Source organism: Monodelphis domestica, chromosome 4, assembly GCF_027887165.1.
Source record: "Monodelphis domestica isolate mMonDom1 chromosome 4, mMonDom1.pri, whole genome shotgun sequence".
NCBI lineage: Eukaryota > Metazoa > Chordata > Mammalia > Didelphimorphia > Didelphidae > Monodelphis > Monodelphis domestica.
The window spans coordinates 426,776,687-426,802,700 of record NC_077230.1 but is presented as its reverse complement, the minus strand read 5'-3'; the positions used below and the strand labels follow the sequence as shown (position 1 = coordinate 426,802,700).

At 39.8% G+C, this 26,014-nt stretch overlaps 1 protein-coding gene across 1 annotated transcript in view; it reads left to right on the top strand.

Annotated features, from left to right (window-relative positions):
- Positions 1 to 467: 467 nt before the first annotated feature.
- The window catches only part of LOC103103868 (carcinoembryonic antigen-related cell adhesion molecule 5-like), a 57,861-nt gene continuing 32,314 nt past the window's right edge, over positions 468 to 26,014 (top strand). Inside the window, exons 1-7 of the mRNA XM_056826225.1 lie at positions 468 to 549; positions 2,719 to 2,994; positions 3,365 to 3,616; positions 10,658 to 10,933; positions 11,304 to 11,555; positions 24,923 to 25,198; positions 25,578 to 25,902. Coding sequence (XP_056682203.1) covers positions 468 to 549; positions 2,719 to 2,994; positions 3,365 to 3,616; positions 10,658 to 10,933; positions 11,304 to 11,555; positions 24,923 to 25,198; positions 25,578 to 25,902 — 1,739 coding nt within the window. The remainder of the gene's footprint in view (positions 550 to 2,718; positions 2,995 to 3,364; positions 3,617 to 10,657; positions 10,934 to 11,303; positions 11,556 to 24,922; positions 25,199 to 25,577; positions 25,903 to 26,014) is intronic.

Below are 26,014 nucleotides of genomic sequence, written 5' to 3'. Positions count from 1 at the left end.
GTGTGCTCTGAGAAGCTTGCACTGAAGGAAGCTGAAGGTGGGGGCCCTGGAGACTGTTTCTCCATATTTGGTCACGTGAGTAATAGGGACTGATCTCCTTTCATTGCCCCAGCTATCTAAGGGCTTGGGCCTTTTGGCCCAGCCTAAACAGAAGGGGTATTCAAGCCCTATTCCCTTCTCTCCCCTTTCTCTCTCCCTCTATCTCTCTATCTCTAATTCCTTTCTTCCTCCTGTTTGTAATTAAAACTCCATAAAAGGTTGACAACTGACAAGTTTTCATTAAGGAATTACATAGCTGAATTCCTTGGCGACCTTAAATTAATATATATCAGTCTTTTAAAAGTGATTTCCTTGTCACACCTGGTAGTTCCACCTAGTGGACAGAAGGAGACCAATAGCAAGAGAGGAATATCTGAGGCCAGGGATGATTGAGCCAGCCTGATTTGCATCTGATCATAGAGGGGCAAATGTTGGGGTCCATCCTCACCCATGAAGGGATTGTGTTGGATGTGAACCTGTTTATGGGTCTCAGCACTGTTGCAGAGTCAGGCCAGGAATCCTGCTCAGTTTGTTCCCCAAGGCATCCCAAATCATTTTTGGAAGAGAAATGATCAGGGAGTGAAGTCCATTAAAACTGGATCCTCTTTGGCTCTGTGACCTTGAGCTAGTTACTTAACCCCCATTGCCTGGCCCTTTTGCTCTGGAAACAATACATAGTATTGATTCTAATGCAGAAGGTAAGGGTTAAAAAAAGGGTTGTTCTGTGATAGACAAGAGATAAAAGGGTACCTGAATGTTGCTGTAAGGAGAAAGGAAAATAGTCCCCACCTGATCAATGTAAGCCACTGAACATCCCCTGGCAGGGTCACAGAACCCATTATAACTCCACCAGTCCATGGAGACACGTCTCCTCTCCCACTCAAGTCTTCTCTTCTTTAGGCTAAGCATCTCTAGTGCCCTCAATTGGTCCTTCAATTAAATATGTGTGTGCTCTAGTCTCTTCTCTGCTCATGACTCTCTATTGCCTACAGACTATCCTTGAGTGTTCTTGGTCTGTCATTAAATCTTAGCCATTCACAAAAGGGCATCAGGCCTTTCAGATACTTCTGGCCATGCATTGTGTGCTCAGACAGCATGAGTCTACATTTGGTACTCAGACTCACACTCTGTACTTTCCTTCCTCTGAACCGTTGTTTGGTCTGTTTTCAGGATTTATACAGAACTTCTATATATGTTCTCATTTGGTCCAATAACACTTGGACTGAGAGATTATTTTACCCATTTAACAGATCAGGAGACTGAGACACAGATAGGGACTTGCTAGTAAGACACACAGCCAGTAACATTTTGAGACAGAATTTGAACATAGGTCTTTCTCCCTCTTAGGCTACCACTAGTCACTATGTCATGTCAGTCACTGTATCCATTGTTGCTGCCAAAACGCCTTCCAAAAAGTCCTACCATGGCCTTCATGGCAGGAGAATGCTCACTGTTCCTTCATATTCTCCCCCCACTACAAAAGGTAGCTAGCTGACCTCAGATTTGTCACTGTCCTGGCCAGTGTCACTTGGCTTTACTGGATACAAATGGGAGGCTCACTCTTCCTCACATTAAACTTCCCAATGGAGACCCAGGGATGGAGTGCAAGCTCTACCAAAATAACAAAGAGAAAGGTCAAGGAAGCTGAAATATTTCTAACTTATGACTCTCAATTTGGAAATTATTTTTAAGACAGCTGGCCATGGATGACCCAGGACAGAAGCCTGACGATCCTCATGCATGTGCCCCAGAGATTGCTCTGGCATACATATCTCTATCAGTGGCAAGGCCTTACTTCCAACTAGAGATAAGGAAAGGGCTCTCCTTGGGCCATGAAGACTCTGGGAAAATTATTCCCCATTAGTTTAGATTCCCAGCATAAAACCATATCTGAGCTTGAAGATCACCTTCAACATTCTCATTCTTATCTTATAGGGTAGGAAACACCTAAGGAAAAGGGAGAGGCCAAAGCAGGGAATTCCAGAATCTTCTGTAAAGGGTAGGCACTACTTCCTGTGGACAAATCATGTCCTAGGCACCAGAGATGTTATTGTGGGTTTGAAATCTCCAGACTTGAACCAGGTCTGACCAGACTCCCAGCCTGAGGCTCTTCCTTTTGTTCCCTGATACTAACTGATCTATTTCCACTCTCTGCCTTTCCTTTTCTTTCCTCTTCAGAATTAAAGTAATGTTTCCTTTTCTGAGCACAGTCTCCCTGTGGCCTGTCCCTAGTCTATCCACACCAACCTCTCCCAATATCCTTATCAAGGTGTCAAGGTAAGGAACACTGGCTTCCGAAAGCCCAGGCCAAGGAATCATAAACTCTTGGTGGTTCTGCCAAGCTATAAAGGCCTCAAATCCAAGCCCAGGTGCTGGATGAAGGGGTCTGTCATCCCCAGTCCTGCTTGCCTCAGCCCAGAAAGACTGAGCACCCGGGGCTTGGACTCCATGTGAATGTCTTTGTCAGTCACAGGAACTGAAGCTGAACTTTTCCTAAGGCCTGGAGGAGATGAGATCTGTACCAGAGAAAGGGGGGAGCTTTGTTATTGAAATCACAGGTTCTTGGTGTCTGGCCTCCAGCCTGCCAAGGTCTTAGACAGGCCACTTCCAAACCACTTATTTGGTTATAAGGTAAGAAAAAGAACCAACACAGTCATTTTCTGTCTATTCTCTGCACAGCGCCAGTGTCCAAACCTACCATTGTCACCTCCAACATTACTGCAGTGGAGAACAAGGACTTCTCATTGACATGCCAGGCTACAGGTCAAATTCACGCTTACCAGTGGTTCATGAATAGAGTTGCCCCAGCTGGTAGCAGGATACAGCTGTCGCCAGATAAGAGGACACTCACTGTCAGCAGGCTCACAAGAAGAGATAACAAAGGGCCATATGAGTGTGAAATCCGGAATCCATTTTATAGCAATAGGAGTCATCCATTCACACTGGATGTTGCCTGTAAGTATATTGCTTCTTCCTATATGGTGCCTGCTTATAGCCTGGTGGTGTGTTCCCAGAGGCCAGGCTAATTCAGTCCCTTCTCTGAGAACTAAAGAGCTAGGCTCTGAGGTTCCCAAACCCCTTCATCTTTAGGGAGCCCAGATTGGCCTTGTCATGTGTTCTGGTGGAGTGTGGCCATCCAGGGTGCTGAACTGGAGAAAGCCCTAAGATCTTCCAAGTTCAGATCCAAACTGTAAAAGTAGAGGAGGAGCTGTGAATTTCCCAGCTCAAAGGAGCATCACAGTGGTCCCTGGTGATGGGTTACGGACTAGGAGATGCCCTTCTTTTCTGCCATAATCTAAATATGGAATCCTTCTTTTTCCCCCAGATGGCCCAGATATTGCCACAATTGACCATATAAGAGATCAGTTCGCAATGGGGATAAATGTTACCTTGAGCTGTGTTGCTGATTCTAACCCACCAGCACAATTCACTTGGTTACAGAATGGACAATCTGTCAGCAACTCAGCCTCATTTTCTATTATTACATCCCTGAATCATATCGGAAACTATACCTGTATTGCAACTAACTCATTTACTGGCTTGACGCGCACTGCAAACAAGACTCTTATGATCTATGGTGAGTAGCTTGATTGGGCCCCCAACTTTGTGTTGGGCTCTCTCTTTCCCTGGCAGAAATAGACATGGAGAGAAATAGACATAAGTGACATTCTGCCTCCGTGGTCCCATGGCACAATGCATTGTGGTATAAGGAACCTTCTACTCAGAATCATGAAACTTGGATTTAATCATTCCGCCTCTGTCTATTATCTGTGTGGTAAGTGTGTCTCCTCCTTTCACATCCTCAGCTTTCTTCATCTGGAAAAGTGAATAATATTTGCTCTGTATATAATAGGATTTTAGGATATATAGGAATGTTTTTGTGTCATTATTTACTCTTATATAATAACAAAATCCAGTATATCTATAATCACATTTCATGTGTGTTTTCAATGATATATTCTACTTCATTTGTTAGATCAGTCATATTTTTCTGTAACATCATAATACTTTTGTAAAAACGTGTATCAATTTCTTTTTCTCTTTCTAATGCTGAGGTTACATTTGTAGCCAATGCTTTCAAATGATTGGCATCATTCTCAAGAGAATGTAAGTTAGATACTGATTGTGCTAAAGATACAGAATCTATTATAGTAGAAGCCAATGAAGAAACTAATGCTACTATGCCTAATGCAATACAAGTAATACATCGTTGATGTTGTGGTCTTATTTTTTGTTGTAATACATAAAGAATTTGATCCCCTGGGCTACCATACCATGAATCTTTATGTTCAGTGGCAAAAAGGGCCATGCGTGGTCACTTAATGATTAAGACAGGCCCATCCACCTGTGATCCTACACAGTAACTGACCCTACAGTTGCTACAGGTTACATTCCAATATTCAAATATCTAACTCTTTTGCTTGTTATTTCAGTAATGTTCAGCTTCAGGATGATTATTTACTGTAGGTATAAAAGCATATCCCCCTGTTAGGCAAGTCTGAATGTCTAATGTAACACTTGTATTTACTGGTTTTTGGACTTTTCCATTATTAGAAACATTAACATAGTGATACATATTTACTTTATCCAAAGCCAGGGCTGTCTTTCCATAATCAATCAAAATCTGTATGAAATTAGCAGAACGTAACCAATTAGCTCTGGGGGCATCACCCACAAAGGCAAGCTGTATCCTCCTATAAAACTATGATGAAATTTATAAGAATCCAGTTTCTTTCCAATACACCTTGTGTCGTTATGCCAAGATACCCAAATCATATTTTTCCAATGAATACATGGTGCCCTTTTAGATCTACACAATAGCAAGGGAGGAAACATATTAACAGTGTCTCTTTGTTCATATTCCATCACAGAAGGACAAATAGGTATTTCTTGTCCCCAAGTACCATCACAAGATTCCCCTAGCCAAACTAAATATTGCAGTTGGCTGTACCCTTTATATTTTACCCCTTTGTCTACACGATAAGATCCTATCCAGAAAGAGTCTGACAGGTCAGGATGACCATAATAATGCGCCTGCAGAGATCTGAGGGGCAGGCATTCAGGATGGTCTCGTGTGAGGCACACTGGGGGTGCCTCAACTAGTCCAGTCCAATTGAAAGACACAAACAATTATTGGCCTGATTATTGTCCTTAGCTTGTCTCTCAAAATGGTAAATGCCAGGAATATCAGAATTAGTTTTTGTATATAAGATGACTTACGGTAAAGTGTGTCCCATGCCGACATACACTACCCAAGGTGGTTGTTCCCAAAAAACCCATCTCTTTATTCCAGGAGCTGTACTTAAATTCTGGAATAGAAGTAGAAGAGTCAGTATCTTATTGAGACGTAGTCGAGTCTCCTTGTGAGGCTTCCGGAGTCCTCTTCTCGTCCTTCTCTTTATGGTCAGTCAGTCTCTTGAACTCAGCAGGAAGGGAGCCATACACTGTCTTTACCTGTGGAGCCACAAACAAAGCCTTGGCCTTGCAGGACCACTGGGTGAGGTCCTTGCCAGGATTGATCATCATCTTTCCATATGACAAATTTTTCTTCTGTAGCAGGGAATACAGGAGTAGTGGTACCTCAATTTCGTTTATAAGAAAATGCAGAGAAAAAATTTTCAGCTCTGGATATATTATTGGAAGTAAAGATCAAATTATTTATAGTATATACAGTTATTGCCGATCGTTGATGTGGGGTGCTGTCTCCCCCTTTTTGTTTTAAAAGAAACATTTTTAGTATTTGATTACTATGCTCCACAATAGCTTGTCCTTGTGGAATGTATGGGATACCTGTGAGGTGTTGAATATCCCAGGTTTTACAATAAAGAAAAAGTTGTTTGGAAGTATAAGCAGGTCCATTATCTGTTTTAAATGTGCTGGGGGGATCAGGCATCTGAAAAGTAAGCCCATAAAAACCCTGAATAAGTATCCACAGTGACATGGATATATTTAAGTCGTCCAAAGGACGGTTTGTGATTCACATCCATTTGCCTTATATCTGTACTACTTAAGCCTCTGGGATTCACACCAATATACATTGGGGGATGGTTTGGAACACAATTAGGACACTTTTTAACAATACTCCTGGCTTGATCTTTAGTGAGTTGGAACATTTGGCCTAAAGCAGTACTATTTTGGTGAAATCTATTATGGATTCCTCAGCTAATTGCATATCAGTTAGATAACATTGAGCAATCAAAGCTTGATCTATGATATCATTTCCTTTAAAAATAGGTCCAGGTAAATTGGTATGACTGCGTACATGCATGGCATACACTGGATGTGTCCTTTGTCATATGACAGTTTGTAATTTACAGAATAACATTTGTACATTGCTTTGAGTAGATCTGATGACAGCTTGTTCTACACCTTGCAAAGACTGAAAAACATATTTAAAGTCCATTATGAGGTTGAAAGGCTCCTGAAATAACCAAAATTCTAGCAAAACAGCTGTTAATTCATTTTGTTGGGTAGAAGAAAAAGGAGTGGTAAAAATGACAGGTAGCTACCTTCCTTGTATACTCCTGCCTTATAACTAGCATTCACATCAACATAAACATTAGGTCCTGATACTGGAAGATCTCTTAGAACACTAGGAAAAACAACAGGATGTTGGGACAAAAAAGAAAATTAACCTTGTGGAGTGTAGGTGGTAATAGTAATGGGGTATGCTAACAGTAAAGGCTAAATATTTCTGTAGTATATCTTTAGCAATGGGTACCCAGATTTCATGAGGATACCATCCTAAACCCGAAACCACATATTCTATGCCTTTCCATATTAATTGAGCCATAAGACAATCCACAATTATAACTTTGTAAAGCCTATCCCGATTTGCTTTTTAGATGTAACCCTTCAATGACTCTTTGTTTCTGAGTTATGGCTGGTACATAATTGCTCAAAATAATTGCTCAGAATTTCCTTAATTTCAACTTCATTGCTAACTCATTCATCCTTTTCATTTTTGCTTTTGGTAATTATGATTTCCTCTTTCTTTTATGAAATTAACCAATGGGTCATCTATTTAGTTGTATTTTTATTAAAAAAAAAAACAGATACTAGATTTATTTAATTCTGCATTTTTTCTTTTGATTTTATTAAATTCTCTTTGGATTTTCAGGATTTTCTGTTTAATTGGACATTTCCTGATCTTTCCAGGGAACTGAAGTCAGTTGTATCCACAGACAGCCCTAGAGAGGTTAAGATGCCCTAGATCACATTAGGTGTCAACTGCTACTCTGAAACTTTTTATGAGCCAGAGTTCTTCCTGTCCTGTGTAAACCTCAAAATTTCTTAGACTTATAAATGTTGGAAATTTCACCATTGGGAAATTTCATACTTGAAAAATTCCCTATTGATAGTGGGTCTTGGCTATTGGAATGTGAACCCCATTGGCATGGGAGTTTCCTCCTCTTCCCTTCTTAAGATTACTTTAGGACAGAAACCTTTTGCTGAACAATGGAAAGGACTTTGACCTATGCTTAAAGCATAGAACATGAATTTCTTTGAGTCATGATTGATTTTAGAATTGATTCAATGGAGATACTTTGAATCAATCTCCACCCTATTCACTCCTAACAGGATTGAGTAAGGGCTGCAGCCTAGATCAAAATTTAATTATTCCAATCTCTATCCTCCTCAGGTTAACAGGATTTAGAAAGGGCTGTAGCAAAGGATCAAAGATTTAATTATTTGAAAATATGACCTTCAACAGACATGTGCAAAGGCCAGAGACCTCTGGGTGGTCCTGGGTTAAGTAGAGCCTCCATTGGCAAAGGGAAATTGATGGACAGGTGATTGGGAGATGTGAGGACTGAGGGGAGGGAACTTGGAGGGTTTTCCTGAAGGATAGGAGGGTCTGAAGACTGGGGGTGATTGAGGAGTTTGTCTGAGTGGTTGAGGTGTGCTCTGAGAAGCTTGTGCTGAAGGAAGCTGAAGGTGTGGGCCCTGGAGACTGTTTCTCCATATTTGGTCACGTGAGTAATAGGGACTGATCTCCTTTCATTGCCCCAGCTATCTAAGGGCTTGGGCCTTTTGGCCCAGCCTAAACAGAAGGGGTATTCAAGCCCTATTCCCTTCTCTCCCCTTTCTCTCTCCCTCTATCTCTCTATCTCTAATTCCTTTCTTCCTCCTGTTTGTAATTAAAACTCCATAAAAGGTTGACAACTGACAAGTTTTCATTAAGGAATTACATAGCTGAATTCCTTGGCGACCTTAAATTAATATATATCAATCTTTTAAAAGTGATTTCCTTGTCACACCTGGTAGTTCCACCTAGTGGACAGAAGGAGACCAATAGCAAGAGAGGAATATCTGAGGCCAGGGATGATTGAGCCAGCCTGATTTGCATCTGGTCATAGAGGGGCAAATGTTGGAGTCCATCCTCACCCATGAAGGGATTGTGTTGGATGTGAACCTGTTTATGGGTCTCAGCACTGTTGCAGAGTCAGGCCAGGAATCCAGCTCAGTTAGTTCCCCAAGGCATCCCAAATCATTTTTGCAAGAGAAATGATCAGGGAGTCAAGTCCATTAAAACTGGATCCTGTTTGGCTCTGTGACCTTGAGCTAGTTACTTAACCCCCATTGCCTGGCCCTTTTGCTCTGGAAACAATACATAGTATTGATTCTAATGCAGAAGGTAAGGGTTAAAAACGGGTTATTCTGTGATAGACAAGAGATAAAAGGGTACTTGAATGTTGCTGTAAGGAGAAAGGAAAATAGTCCCCACCTGATCAATGTAAGCCACTGAACATCCCCTGGCAGGGTCACAGAACCCATTATAACTCCACCAGTCCATGGAGACACGTCTCCTCTCCCACTCAAGTCTTCTCTTCTTTGGGCTAAGCATCTCTAGTGCCCTCAATTGGTCCTTCAATTAAATATGTGTGTGCTCTAGTCTCTTCTCTGCTCATGACTCTCTATTGCCTACAGACTATCCTTGAGTGTTCTTGGTCTGTCATTAAACCTTAGCCATTCACAAAAGGGCATCAGGCCTTTCAGATACTTCTGGCCATGCATTGTGTGCTCAGACAGCATGAGTCTACATTTGGTACTCAGACTCACACTCTGTACTTTCCTTCCTCTGAACCATTGTTTGGTCTATTTTCAGGATTTATACAGAACTTCTATATATGTTCTCATTTGGTCCAATAACACTTGGACTGAGAGATTATTTTACCCATTTAACAGATCAGGAGACTGAGACACAGATAGGGACTTGCTAGTAAGACACACAGCCAGTAACATTTTGAGACAGAATTTGAACATAGGTCTTTCTCCCTCTTAGGCTACCACTAGTCACTATGTCATGTCAGTCACTGTATCCATTGATGCTGCCAAAACACCTTCCAAAAAGTCCTACCATGGCCTTCATGGCAGGAGAATGCTCACTGTTCCTTCACATTCTCCCCCCACTACAAAAGGTAGCTAGCTGACCTCAGATTTGTCACTGTCCTGGCCAGTGTCACTTGGCTTTACTGGATACAAATGGGAGGCTCACTCTTCCTCACATTAAACTTCCCAATGGAGACCCAGGGATGGAGTGCAAGCTCTACCAAAATAACAAGGAGAAAGGTCAAGGAAGCTGAAATATTTCTAACTTATGACTATCAATTTAGAAATTATTTTTAAGACAGCTGGCCATGGATGACCCAGGACAGAGGCCTGACAATCCTCATGCATGTGCCCCAGAGATTGCCCTGGCATACATATCTCTCTCAGTGGCAAGGCCTTACTTCCAACTAGAGATAAGGAAAGGGCTCTCCTTGGGCCATGAAGACTCTGGGAAAATTATTCCCCATTAGTTTAGATTCCCAGCATAAAACCATATCTGAGCTTGAAGATCACCTTCAACATTCTCATTCTTATCTTATAGGGTACGAAACACCTAAGGAAAAGGGAGAGGCCAAAGCAGGGAATTCCAGAATCTTCTGTAAAGGGTAGGAACTACTTCCTGTGGACAAATCATGTCCTAGGCACCAGAGATGTTATTGTGGGTTTGAAATCTCCAGACTTGAACCAGGTCTGACCTGACTCCCAGCCTGAGGCTCTTCCTTTTGTTCCCTGATACTAACTGATCTATTTCCACTCTCTGCCTTTCCTTTTCTTTCCTCTTCAGAATTAAAGTAATGTTTCCCTTTCTGAGCACAGTCTCCCTGTGGCCTGTCCCTGGTCTATCCAAACCAACCTCTCCCAATATCCTTATCAAGCTGTCAAGGTAAGGAACACTGGCTCCCGAAAGCCCAGGCCAAGGAAGCATAAACTCTTGGTGGTTCTGCCAAGCTATAAAGGCCTCAAATCCAAGCCCAGGTGCTGGATGAAGGGGTCTGTCATCCCCAGTCTTGCTTGCCTCAGCCCAGAAAGACTGAGCACCCAGGGCTTGGACTCCATGTGAATGTCTTTGTCAGTCACAGGAACTGAAGCTGAACTTTTCCTAAGGCCTGGAGGAGATGAGATCTGCACCAGAGAAAGTGGGGAGCTTTGCTATTGAAATCACAGGTTCTTGGTGTCTGGCCTCCAGCCTGCCAAGGTCTTAGACAGGCCACTTCCAAACCACTTATTTGGTTATAAGGTAAGAAAAAGAACCAACACAGTCATTTTCTGTCTATTTTCTGCGCAGCGCCAGTGTCCAAACCTACCATTGTCACCTCCAACATTACTGCAGTGGAGACCAAGGACTTCTCATTGACATGCCAGGCTACAGGTCAAATTCACGCTTACCAGTGGTTAATAAACAGAGTTGCCACAGCTGGTAGCAGGATACAGCTGTCGCCAGATAAGAGGACACTCACTGTCAGCAGGCTCACAAGAAGAGATAACAAAGGGCCATATGAGTGTGAAATCCGGAATCCATTTTATAGCAATAGGAGTCATCCATTCACACTGGATGTTGCCTGTAAGTATATTGCTTCTTCCTATATGGTGCCTGCTTATAGCCTGGTGGTGTGTTCCCAGAGGCCAGGCTAATTCAGTCCCTTCTCTGAGAACTAAAGAGCTAGGCTCTGAGGTTCCCAAACCCCTTCATCTTTAGGGAGCCCAGATTGGCCTTGTCATGTGTTCTGGTGGAGTGTGGCCATCCAGGGTGCTGAACTGGAGAAAGCCCTAAGATCTTCCAAGTTCAGATCCAAACTGTAAAAGTAGAGGAGGAGCTGTGAATTTCCCAGCTCAAAGGAGCATCACAGTGGTCCCTGGTGATGGGTTACAGACTAGGAGATGCCCTTCTTTTCTGCCATAATCTAAATATGGAATCCTTCTTTTTCCCCCAGATGGCCCAGATATTGCCACAATTGACCATATAAGCGATCAGTTCGCAACCGGGATAAATGTTACCTTGAGCTGTGTTGCTGATTCTAACCCACCAGCACAATTCACTTGGTTACAGAATGGACAATCTGTCAGCAACTCAGCCTCATTTTCTATTATTACATCCCTGAATCATATCGGAAACTATACCTGTATTGCAACTAACTCATTTACTGGCTTGACGCGCACTGCAAACAAGACTCTTATGATCTATGGTGAGTAGCTTGATTGGGCCCCCAACTTTGTGTTGGGCTCTCTCTTTCCCTGGCAGAAATAGACATGGAGAGAAATAGACATAAGTGACATTCTGCCTCTGTGGTCCCATGGCACATTGCATTGTTGTAGAAGGAACCTTGAACTCAGAATCATGAAACTTGGATTTAATCATTCCTCCTCTGTCTATTATCTGTGTGGTAAGTGTGTCTCCTCCTTTCACATCCTCAGCTTCTTCATCTGGAAAAGTGAATAATATTTGCTCTGTATATAATAGGATTTTATGTGGGGAAAGTACTTTTTACATGTTAGGCACAAAAACATGTGAATTGTCATCATCATCCTTGTTATTGATATTGTATTATTCTCTTCTGTCCCAGTAGCATACAACCTCCTTTGTGTCCCACCTTCTAGGACTGCAGTTTCAATGACTGCCCCATACTCTTTCCGTCAGTCCCTTTCCCTTGGTGCTGTGAAACCACAGAATATTTCTAGTCTTGGTTGGAGTATAAGCTCTGGTCATGCAACGGGGCTGGTCTTGGTCCTCTTTGGCAGGGAAATTCTGGAGATGGAAAGGAGAATGTAAACTTTGTCTCCTTTCACACACAGAGATTCACCATTGCACCTATATTTTTCCTCTTTGTGGCATAAAAAGTCGCATGAAAGTATGGCTGCTATGAAACCTGATTCTTATCCATGTAAAGGGATGATTGGCTTTAGCCTCCAGTAACTGGGTCCACAGTAGAATTCCTGATGCCCAATTAATTCACTGGTCTGACTTTGCTATGTATCGATGACAAAACCTTCAGTCTCATAATCACACTAATGGGCAGCAGGTTCATAGAGAGATCATCTCTGGCCCTCGTTTCCTTTTATTTCATGCAATTTTATTGTTACAAACCTTAGGGGTATCCCAACTTCCTCTCCTAGACTATGGGGATGTTCTGAATGGAGAGCAGCGGGGAGAGATAGAATTGTGAAGTGGGGAACTGACCTTGGGGAAGTCAGACACCAACAGCATATACTTTAGAGGAGGGATGATTTTTTATTCGCCTCAATCTGTACATGAGGATGCCTAAAGCTCACATTTTAAAATATCATATAATTATCTGTTTGTCATTTTCTTTTGTTAACTATTTTCCAATTACCTTTTCCCCTGGTTCATGCAGCACCTGGGAATGTTGCAGGCTATGTATTTGACACCTGTGGTTGAAAAGATCTTTTTCTTAATTTATTTATTTTTCCAATTAACTAATATCTATTTTCTGTCCCCCTTCAACCTTCTACCACTAATGAAAATTAAAATCTTTGGGACAGGTATGAGTTGTGCCTGCCTGTAGCCATGAATTAATCTATTCCTAGGTGGACACCTGAGAAAGAGAGTTAGGAACTGAGGGAAAATGGGTGAAGGGGATATAGAGAAAGAGGGAATATAATAAAAGAAGAAAGACTCAGAGACAGTGCTTAAAAAGCCTTAATGTGTGCTCCTCTGATTCTAGTAGAGAGAGAGAAAGAGTAAACTACATATTTCCTCAATCTTTTATTGGAGGATCAAGGAATGGGGAGTGGAGGTAGCTAATGATCATGTAACATGGCATAAGAGTTAACATTGGCTCAACTGACAACCATTAGATCAAGGAGGAGGAGTTTATTCAAACATGTGACCTGGTATGGAATCTGGTCTGACAAGGGGGGAACCAGGACCTTGTGGCAGCCTACCCAGGAATTCTTCTGACTTTTGGACTGTAGATTTGGAGAGTGGTCAGAATTAATCCAGTACCTATTAAATACAATGATCAAGAACTACTTGCCCATGAATCTGGTATATAAGAATATAGGTTGCACTATTGATATATTAATAATTGTTTCAAGATTAAAATACACCTATGATGCCACATGGACAATCAAGGAAAACAAATTCTGATGCTCAAAAAATATCTGTTGCAACATACACCCTGACTGCATCCCATTTCTGAAGTGAGGCAGCTGATTTCATAGGAAGTCTGTAGGTTTTTGTAGGAAGTGAGTAACCCATTATCATGGGTTTTCTGCAATCCTTGTTAGCCACTGCATTGATCAGAGGTCCCAAGTTTTTCAAAGTTCTTTGACTTCGGAACACTGTAGTTATTGTATAAATCACCCTCTTGGTTCTACTCACTTCATTCTGCATTAATTCAGAGAAATCTGAAGTTTCTGTTTTTGAACTCATTCTGTTCAGTGTTTCGTTGAGTGACTTGGGATCAAATGGAATAATATCTGTAAAGAGCTTGGTAAATCATGACCATTAATGTTCTACTAATTCTTTTTTCCTTAATTTTTCTTTTGTATTTTTATTGTTGTACAAAACACTCCATTTGGGACATTGTAGTAAGAGCACATTTATACGTAACCAAATTCCAAAATAAAACCACAAATATACTAATATGAAAGGAAACTCCAATAGTTTTTTTCTCTGGAAGTGGATAACATTCCCTGTCATAAATCTTTCAGGATTGTCCCAGATTATTACATTACTGAGAGTAGCCAAGTTTTCACAGATGATCCTTGTACAATATTGCTGTTACTGTGTATATTTCTTCCAGATTTGAACCCAGGACCTCCCATCTCTAGTCCTAGTTCTCAATGCACTGAGCTACCCAGCTGCCCCTTGTTTATCGTTTCTTTTTTATTAATTTAATTTTTTTTGGTTACAATAATCTCTTTATTTCCCTCCCTCCCCTCTACCTACCCTTCCCACAGCTGATGTGCAATTTCATTGGGTCTTACTTGTGTCCTTGATCAGAACCTATTTCCATGTTGTTGTTTGCACAAGGATGTTAATTTAGAGTCTATATCCCCAACCATATCCCTTCATCCCATGTATTCAAGCAGTTGTTTTTCTTGGGTGTTTTTACTCCCATAGTGTTTCCTCTGAATGTGGATAGTGTTTTTTTCTCGTAGATTCCTCCAAGTTGTTCAGAATCACTGCTGACTGTTCTTTAATGCCCTTTGGGCATAGTTCCAAATTGCCCTCTAGAATGGTTGGATCAATTCACAACTCCATCAGCAATGCATTAATGCCCCAACTTTGCCACACCCCCACCAGCATTCATTACTTTGCTTTGCTGTCATATGAGCCAATCTGCTAGATGTGAGTTGACAACTCAGAGTTGTTTTGATTTGCATTTCTCTGATTGTAAGTGATATAGAAAACTTTTTCATGTGCTTAATAATAGTTTTGATTTCTTCATATGGAAGATGCTTACTCATGTTCCTTGCCCATTTATCAATTGGAGAATGGCTTGATTTTTTGTACAATTGATTTAGCTCTTTATAAATTTGAGTAATTAGTCCTTTGTCAGAGGTTTTTGTAATGAAGATTTTTTCCCAATTTGTTGCTTCCATTATAATTTTGGATGCATAAGTTTTGTTTCTACAAAAACTTTTTAACTTGATGTAATCAAAATTATTGATTTTACATTTTGTGATTTTTTCTAGCTCTTACTTGGTTTTAAAGTCTTTCCTTTCCCAAAAATCTGACAAATATACCATTCTGTGTGCACCTAATTTACTTATAGTTTCCTTCTTTATATTCAGGTCATTCACCCATTCTGAGTTTACCTTGGTGTAGAGTGTGAGATGTTGATCTAAACCTAATCTCTCCCATACAGTCTTCCAATTTTGCCAGCAGTTTTTATCAAATAGTGGGTTTTGGTCCCCAAAACTGGGACCTTTGGACTTATCATAGACTGTCTTGCTGAGGTCATTTACCCCTAGTCTATTCCATTGATCCTACTTTCTGTCTCTTAGCCAGTACCAACTTGTTTTGATGACCCCTGCTTTATAATATAGTTTTAGATCTACGACTGCAAGTGCTCCTTTCTTTGCATTTTTTTTTCATGATTTCCCTGGATATCTTTGATCTTTTGTTCTTCCAAATGAATTTTATGTTTTTTTTCTAACTCAGTAAAAAATTTTTTTGGGTATGGAACTAAATAAGTAAATTAATTTGGGCAGGATTGTCATTTTGATTATGTTAGCTTATCCTACCCATGAGCAACCAATGATTTTCCAATTGTTTAGATCTATTTTTAATTGTGTGGAGAGTGTGTTTTAGTTGTGTTCATAAAGTTCCTGTGTTTATCTCAGCAGATAGATTCCTAAGTATTTTATATTGTCTAAGGTGATTTTAAATGGTATTTCTCTTTCTAATTCTTGCTGCTGAGATGTGTTGGAGATATATAGAGAAATGTTGATGACTTATGTGGGTTTATTTTGTATCCTGCAACTTTGGTAAAGTTGTTGATTATTTCCACTAGCTTTTTGGTTGATTCTCTAGGATACTTAAGGTAGACCATCATATCATCTGCAAAGAGTGATAGCTTGGTCTCCTCATTGCCTATTTTAATACCTTCAATTTCTTTTTCTTCTCTAATTACTACTGTTAGTGTTTCTAGTATAATGTTAAATAATAGAAGTGATAATGGGCATCCATGTTTCACTCCTGATCTTATTGGGAATGCTTCTAGTTTATCTCCATTGCAGATGATGTTGCTGATGATTTTAGAACTATACTGTTTTTTATTTTTAGGAAAGGCCCTTCTATCCTATACTTTCTAGTGTTTTCAATAGAAATGGGTGCTGTATTTTATCAAAGGCTTTTTCTGCATCTTTTGAGATAACCATGTGATTTTTATTGGTTTGCTTGTTAACGTGGTCAGTTATGTGGATGGTTTTTGTTACCATGAAAATGTGGGTTCAAATCTGTGAATTGCCAAAACTGTAGAAATAATTTTAGTGTCTTGATTTTATATCAAAAATAAGTTGTTGCCATGGGAAAAACCCCAAATATGAAATACCCAAGTCAATTGGGTTTTATAGAGATTTTAATTAAAATGAATGAAGGAATTAAGGGAAAGGAGAGACAGAGTAAGAGGAAATAATAGGAAAAGGCCTAGGGCCTAGGCCAAATGGCCTAGGCCTTTCTCTTTAAGAGAGAAAACTAAGTCAGTCTTTTATCCACTCACCACAAGATTTTGTTCCAAGCAAGATTCCAACTAAGTTCAGAGACCCAGCTACTCCAACGAGTCTGAGATCCAACTAACTCCTAAGTTGAGAGAACCATCTCCTTTTAAAGAAAAATTTCTCTTATGTCAGCTCCCCTAAATTTTCACATCTACTAATCACAGTAGATGATTTCCACAGGACTTACCATTCTTAATTCACATATTCTTTTGTTATCACCTTCTCTGAGTAGACTAAAACTTCACACCTCTTTTGTTATGCTTTCCTTTTGTAAGTTGCTTGACCTTTTACTGATTAATTTAACCTTTATAGGAACTTAGTACCTTTTTGTATTAGATCTAAAAATAGACCTAGCTTAAGGTTTTGGACTCACTGTAAGTATGAATTAGGGACTTTTTCATTGTTCCAGTAAGGAGTTTTACAACTTTATCTTCCCCTAAAGTATGCCTAAGTATGGGTGGAGTAATGTTAAAATTCCCAGTACATTCCTGATCAAGTACCTCCGTTTTTAAATGGGGAATAGCCTTAACCAAATGTTCCAAGGTAGAGTCTGAGCAGTTTTAAGATTCATATTTTCCTAATATTGAACCATTCTTGCATTCCTGGTATGAATCCTACCTGGTCATAGTGAATAACCCTTGTGATGACTGGATGGAGTATTTTTGCTAGGATCCTATTTAAGAGTTTTGCATCTATATTCATTAGCGAGATTCATCTATATGTTTCTTTCTCTGTTTTTGACCTGCCTGGTTTTGGGATCAGTACCATATTTGTGTCGTAAAATGAATTTGGTAGAACTCCTTCTTTGCTTATTCTGCCAAATAGTTTGTATAATATTGGGATACGTTGTTTTTTGAATGTTTGATAGAATTCATTTGTGAATCCTTCTGGACCTGGGGATTTTACTTAGGAAATTATTTGATGGCTTGTTCAATATTTTTCTGATGTGGGGTTGTCTAGGTAACCAATTTCTTCCTCTGTTAGTCTAGGTAATTTATATTTTTCTAAGTATTCATCCATATCACCTAGATTGCCACATTTGCTGCCATATAATTGGGCATAATGATTCTTTTAATGATTGCCTTAATTTCCTCTTCATTAGAGGTGAGGTCTCCCTTTTCATCTTGGATGCTGACAATTTGGTTTTCTTCTTTCCTTTTTTAAATTAGATGGTCTAGTACTTTGTGTATTTTGTTTTTTCAAAGTATCAGCTTCTAGTCTTATTTATTAAATCATCAGTTCTTTGACTTTCAATTTTACTAATTTCTCCTTTGATTTTTAGGATCTCTAATTTAGTCTTCATCTGAGGATTTTTAATTTGTTCACTTTCTAGTTTTTTTAATTTGCATGCCCAATTCATTGACCTCTGCCCTCCCTAATTTGTTAATATATGAACTCAAGGATATAAATTTCCCCCTGAGTACTGCTTTGGCTGCATCCCATAGGTTTTGAAAGGATGTCTCATCATTGTCATTTTCATCAATGAAATTAATTGTTTCTATGATTTGTTCTTTGACTAACCAGTTTTGGAGACTCGTATTGTTTAATTTCCAATTAATTTTTGATTTACCTCTCCATGTACCCTTACTAATTATTATTTTCATTGCATTGTGATTTGAGAAGGTTGCATTTATTATTTCTGCTCTTTTGTACTTGTTTGCAATGTTTTTGTGCCCTAATACATAGTCAATTTTTGTGAATGTATCATGTGCTGCTGAAAAGAATGTGTATTCCTTTTTGCCCCCATTTATTTTTCTCCATATATCAACTAACTATAATTTTTCTAGGATTTCATTCACTTTTCTTACCTCTTTCTCATTTATTTTTTGTTTTGATTTATCTAGTTCAGATAGAGGAAGGTTCAGGTCTCCCACTAGTATAGTTTTCCTATCTATTTCATCCTTGAGCTCCACTAGTTTCTGCTTTAGAAATTTGGATACTATGCCATTTGGTGCATATATGTTGAGTACTGATATTTCCTCGTTGTCTATACTGCCTTTCATCTGGATGTAATTACCTTCCCTATCTCTTTTAACTAGATTTATTTTTGCTTTGGCTTTGTCAGATATCATGATTGCGACTCCTGCCTTCTTTTTATCAGTTGATGCCCAATAGATTTGGCTCCATCCTCTTACTTTCACCCTATGCCTATCTATCTTCCTCATGTGTGTTTCTTGTAGACAGCATATGGTAGGGTTTTGGATTCTAATCCACTCTACTATTTGCTTGTGTTTTATGGATTTGTTCATTCCATTCACATTCAGAGTTATGATTACCAGATATGTATTTCCCAACATTTTGCTTTCTACTTGTAGTTCTGCATTTTCTTCATTCACTATTTCCTTCTATAATCTACTTTTAATCAGCCCTCCTACTTTCCACCCTTATTTCACTACCCTTTCTACCCCATCCCTTCTTATTTCCCTCCTTATTTTGGAAGTCTTTTAAAACTACCTCCCAACCCTCTCCATCCCTTATACTGCTTCCCTCCCCACCAGTCCATTTTGTAATATAAGAGATAATCTGTGTAAATATTTCTGGTTGTGGTAACTGGATATTCTGGCTTGTGACTAGAGAGCTGCTACAAGGGGACACCTGAGGTTGCCTAGTTATAATGGAGATAGATGAGAGATAAGGCTAGAGAGATAGATACTGCTAGAGGGGATTACTCTGGAGCTGCCTAAAGATCACTAAAGGCTAATAAATCAAACTATTTTCTACTCTCCACCCTTCACCTCCCAGTCTTCCACCTGAAGCCCTCCTGCTACCCTTTCCCCTCCCCTGGTCTTAGTCAGCCACCTTCTAAGTAACCCAGGGGAACTATGCGATTTCAGAGAAATATTCTTTACTCTTCTTTTCTCAGGTAAAGGGTTTATTGGTAACAAACAGAATGTGGATTGAGGTGAGAGGGATGAAGTTTGTCCCTAACCTACAAGGAGAATTAAGAAGGGTTTAGGAAATGTCAGTCTAGTCACAATTGTGACACTCTGGCTACAGCCAGAGAGATGGAAGATAACTGTTAAATCTTCCTTCTCCAGTCAGATAATCTCTGCTTGAGTAATTCAAGTCCAGACTCTTTCAAAAAACCACAAAGGTCTTTCTCTCTGCCTGTCAGGAAAAGCCAGGTTCTCTTGATCAGGAATCCAGAGAAGAGATTTCTCTCTTGGTCAGTCACTCCCAGAGAGAACCCCAAAGTCCCAGTTTCTCTCCTCTGTCCAGGCTCCCAACTGCCTCCTCCTGGGAACATTCCTTTTGGAATCTTCACCTTGATTTTGCAGATCATGTCCCCAGTTTGATCTGCATGCTTGGCTTGTCCTGCAAATCCTCTCTTTCTTCATGCCTCTTCCACAATCCCCCCTTTTATTCTCCAAAAAAATCAACTTGCATTTTTCAATGATACTTACACTTATTAATTCTATCTATCTATTCTTCACCCTGTGCTATCTTAAGTATTCCCTTAGCCACCCCCAGATAAAAAAATCCTAACTTAACTATTCTATCTACATAGATGTTAAGCTAAGAATCGTATAGGAAAATGGTTTAGGTAACTGATTTACATGAATATAGTTTCACATAACAAATCCTGTAACATTTGTCAAATCAATCCAACAATTTCACTAACATTAAGAATATGCAAATGTCCTAATTCCTAATGTCTATACAGTCACTACGAAAAGTTTACTATCATTAACAAATGCTAACCTACAATCATAATGCAATGTAAATTCTATACTTCAGAACTTCTATGTCTACTTTCCTAAGACTTAAACAAATTCACTAGGCTGTCACTAATGTTAGTAGTTAGAATATTAATAAATTACTCAAATAAAGTTAGCTCATTAGTCAATAGTAATTTACATGTGTACATAGGATCCATACACATTGACATATGTACATCATACTATATTTCTGTGCAAACTCATGCAGAAAAGAAATCTTTGAATTTTCCACAGAAATTTGTATCAATGTGTCTTTTGTTATGCCACTATGCATGTTATGTACTTACCCATTCTATGAGATATCTTACTAAAGTGTATTCTATGTAGGATGTGTGCATATATGTGCATATATGTGAGGTAACATGTATTATGCATTCTTACATACCCTCATGATCAAAAGTTCCAAAATTCCAAAGTTCCAAAGTCCTACCATGTCCTTTAACGATGTTTGCATAAAATCTTTCTTACTCTCTGGTCCTCTGTCTGGTCTGCATGCCAGTTGCCATCTTCCAGTCTTGATTGAAGATGTGGTCTTCAAATCAGGATGCACTGGAATAATCAATCAGGAACCCAGAACACACGAACAAACCACAAACATGTATGCATGTGACATTTTTATGTGTGTGCAAATAAGAGTAAAAAGTATATTTGCATGGAAGTAAGTTGAAATCTTCATGAATGTTTGTCAGAATTTATCAATCTTTATGTCTGCAGGTAAGATTTACATGTATTCTCTTCGTGCATGGAGGTAAGCTTTGCATATGTATATCTTCGTGAAAAGCAAGTAAGGTCTACATATGTTTTTTCACAGATGGGTGTGACCATTATGCATAGGTTCTCAGGATTTTGTTAAAAATAGTGATTTCAAGTTTGCTAATTCTTGTTGTTTCACTTTTCACTAGAAGATTTATTGAATGTTTACTGTTCTTAGTTCTTGGCAGAGACTTTGTATAGAAATATATCAAGGCTTTTTCTAAGGCTTCTAATGCTATTCTTTTGGCTGCAACACTGGCTGCATTTGCTCCAGGGGTGCTATCACTTAATCATGTTAACATATGTAGGACTCTCTTGTCTGTATTCTGGTGGCAAGTAGTCATGTCCTTTCATGTGTTGTCAGTAGGGACGGTCATTGCTTATTGATTATATTCCCAGAGCTAATCAACATTATGGGTGTGATGCAATTTCACATGTGAAGTATGGAACTATGGATCTCTTTGATCAACCTTTATAGATGTTGGGATTGTCATTATGACCTTAGTTGGTCTGATCCATCTTGATTCTGTAGGAGATTCTCTATTAAGGTTCTTGACATATACCTTATCACCTGGTTTTATCTCATGCAATGAAAAATCTAGTGGTATTCTTTGCCCAAGCAAACCCAGTTTCCTTAGTTCTTCAATCCTACGTTGTATCTGTTTTAAGTATTCATGAAGAACACATTCCCCTCTTAAGATGGACAAGTAAGGTGGTCTTACTGTCCTACCATGCCAAAGTGGCTGACCATGTAGCATTTCAAAAGGTGATATAATGCAGGTCAGTCCTAAGCCTGGTTCTAATATTGAACAAATCAAGAGGCAAAACATCTGTCCATTTTAAATGTGTTTCTGAACAGAGTTTGCCTATTTATGTTTTCAGTTCTTTGTTCATACGCTTGACCTGCCTGGAACCTTGGGGTCGATATACTGAATGGTAATTGCACTTAATCCCTAAATTCTTGTAGATTACTTTTAGAATCTGGGAAGTAAAGTGAGACCCCTTGTCCGAATCTATGGTATCAGGAATGCCATGTCTAGGTATAATCTCCTTGAATAGAAATCTCACTACCGTAGCAGTGTCACTTTTCTTGGATGGACATGCCTCAACCCATCTAGTCAATTTATCCATAATCACCAATGCATATTTGTATCCCTTGTCTCTAGGCATGTTGATATAATCAATTTGAATACACTGAAAAAGCATATAGCTGAGTGGTCTGCTTCCCAATGCAGCACTCTTAAAATGTCCTTGATTATATCTCTTGCATGTTTCACATGCCTGACAAGTTCTAATGGTATTTTTTGTAATTCCTGGTGCTGTCCAATATCTCTTTATGGTATCCAGAATCCCTTGCACTCCATAATGTCCTTCTGCATGACTTACAGTGCATAGATGTTGATATAACTTTTTAGGGAGAATAGGTTTACCCCCTTGAGCAATCCAGACACCCTTGATTAGTTTAGTACCTAGCTGCTCTTTCCATGACTGCATCTCTTCTCCATCCTAGGCTTCAGTGAGATCATGCCTTTTGATCAGAGAGAAATTCAGCACATGGTGAGGATCGAACCTAGCAGCGTACTTTGATGTTGTGCCTGCTCAGTCATTCCCTACGGGTATTCTGTCCTTCCCATGAGTGTGTGCCTTAAAATGGATTATGGCCACCTCTTTAGGAAAGTCTACAGCACTTATGATATGATCTATCAGATTGCGATATGCAATTGGTTTCCCAGCTGAAGTTTTATGCCCTCTGTTTTACCATATGTATGATGACCAATGCACCGTGGAGAAAGCATATTGTGAATCCAGAAAAATATTAACTCTTTTCCCTCTAGCTAATTCTAGGGCCATGATCCTCCCTAAGCGCCGACATGGCTTGGCAGTGATGCATGCCAAAGAGTTTTGTCATTGTCAACAACTGCTGCCCCTGTGAATTTTCTCCCATCATGAACATAAGAGGATTCATCCATGTATAACTCTATTTCTGGATCCATAAGAGGTGTATCTTTAAGGCATTCATTTGGCCTATGCATGAGTTCCACTATCTGATCCCAATCATGCAATACTTCTCCATTCATTGGCAAATCAGGGATCAGAGTTTCTGGGTTCGATGGTGCATATCTATGAATTGTGATGTTATAATTGCCTAACAAAATGACTTCATACTGGGATATTCTTGCATCGGTGAATGAATGCATATTCTGCGACCATAACAGTTTTTCAATTTGATGTGCGGAATACACATGCAATTTACATCCTAGTACTATATCATATGACTTCTTGACCATTAGACCTGTAGCTACTAAGCTCCTGAGGCAATGAACCATTCCTTGTGCAACCGTGTCAAGGATAGGACTGTAAAATGCAATAGCCCTCAGATTTAACCCAAAATACTGTGCTAATATTCCAGAAGCAACACCTTTTGCTTCATGGACATACAAGTGGAATTCTTTCATATAATCAAGTATTCCCAAAATTGGAACTGATAAAATAGCTCCTCTCAACTGTGACAAAGCATGTAAATGTTCTTTATTTAATTGCAATGGTTCTTTAATATCTTTCTTTGTCATATCAATCAAGCACTTGGAAATATGAGAATATCCTACTATGTACTGCCTTGAGAAACCAGCAACCGTCAGAAAAGCTCTTAAGTTCTTTCTTAGTTCTAGGGGTGCCTAGCTTCTGTATGTCTGCCCTCCTTTTATTAGATATTTTCCTGGTGTCCCCCTCCAGGACTAATCCTAAATATTCAACTGTTGGTAGGACCCATTGAATCTTCTTTTTAGAAACTTTATGTCCCCTCTTATAAGGTTCTATCAATAATTTCTTTGAATCTTCCAAACATGTTTTAGGGTCAGGAGATGCTAGCAACAAATCATCCACATAGTGTATCAATCTGCTATGTTTGAAATTTATGGTAGCTAGATGTCTCTGCAACAGTTGACAAAATATTGAAGCAGACTCGCAACATCCTTGCACTAATCTTGCATAGCACAGCTGGGTTTGTCTCCATTGGAAAGCAAAAATATTTTGAGAATCAAGGTGCAATAGTATAGTGAAGCAAGTGTTGCTCAGGTCCAACACTGTGTACCACCTAGACTCTGCAGGTATTTGAGTTGTGATATTGTCTGGAGATGGTGTTTTAGTGTGTTTTTTTTTTCATATAAAATTATTCACAGCCCTTAAATCCATCACAAATCTCCAGGCAGGAGTTCCATCTTCATTTAGCTTATTCTTTTTAATAGCTAATATTGGGTAAATGTATTCAGATACCATAGGTCTCAATATACCTTGCTCAAGCAAACTATTTATGATAGGTGTTATCTCTTCTCCTGCTTCTCTACTCAATTTGTATTGTGGTATCTTAGATGGTATTCCTTCCCTGACCTCAATCCTAACAGGAGTAATAGATTTAATCTAATTCATATCATTTTGATATTTTGCAAACACCCCTTGTGGTATATCTGTGGGTATGTCACACATAGAAGTTACAACTTGAATCTTTTCAGGTTCTTCTTCAAGTTGTTCTAATAGTGATAGTGCTTCAGTGAATTCCTGGATAGATGCAATTAAATCTCCCCAGATTTTTCTGTCTGGGGTAGGTCATCCCCAGTCCTACTTGCCTCAGCCCAGAAAGACTGAGCACCCGGGGCTTGGGCTCCATGTGAATGTCTCTGTCAGCCACAGGAACTGAAGCTGAACTTTTCCTAAGGCCTGGAGGAGTTGTGATCTGCACCAGAGAAAGGGGTGTCCTTGCCATTGAAATCACAGGTTTTTGGTCTCTGGCCTCCTGCCTTGCCAAGGTATTAAACAGGCCACTTCCAAACCACTTATTTGGTTATAAGGTAAGAAAAAGAACCAACACAGTCATTTTCTGTCTATTCTCTGCACAGCGCCACTGTCCAAACCTACCATTCTCACCTCCAACAATACTGCAGTGGAGACCAAAGACTTCTCATTGACCTGCAATGCTACAGGTCAAATTCACGCTTACCAGTGGTTCATAAACGGAGTTGCCCCAGCTGGTCTCAGGATACAGCTGCCGCCAGATAGGAGGACACTCACTCTCCGCAGTCTCACAAGAAGAGTTAACAAAGGGCCCTATGTGTGTGAAATCGAGAACCCATTTTATCGCAGTAGGAGTGATCCATTCACACTGGATGTTGCCTGTGAGTAAATTTGTTCTTCCTATATGGTGCCTGCTTATAGCTTGGTGGTGTGTTCCTAGAGGCCAGGCTAATTCCATCCCTCCTCAGAGAGCTAAAGAGCTAGGCTCTGAGGCTCCCAACCCCTTTCATCTTTAGGGAGCCCAAATTGGCCTTGTCATGTGTTCTGGTGGAGGGTGGCCATCCAGGCTGCTGAACTGGAGAAAGCCCTAAGATCTTCCAAGTTCAGATCCACACTGGAAAAGTAGAAGATGAGTTGTGAATTTCCCAGCTCAAAGGAGGATCAGGGAGACACAGTGGTTCTTGGTGATGGGTTATAGACTAGGAGATGCCCCCTTATTTCTGCCATAATCTCAATATGGAATCCTTCTCTTTCTTCCAGATGGCCCAGATATCGCCACAATTGTACATTCCCCCGATGAGTACCCTACTGGGGCAAATATTACCTTGAGCTGTGTTGCTGATTCTAACCCTGCAGCACAATTCACTTGGTTACACAATGGACAACCAGTCAGCAACTCAGCTACATTTTCTATTATTGCATTCCTGAGTGATGCTGGCACTTATACCTGTACTGCATCTAACTCATTCACTGGTTTGACGCGTACTGCAACCAAGAATATTATAATCTATGGTGAGTATCTGGATTGGGCCCCCAACTTTGTGTGGGGCTCTCTCTTTCCCTGGCATGACAGAAATAGACAAAAGTGACTCTCCCCCCCCCCCTGGTCCCATGAAACAGTGCATTGTGGTAGAAAGAGCCCTGAGCTCAGAATCATAAAACTTGGATAGAATCCTTTCTTTTCTGTCTACTCTCTG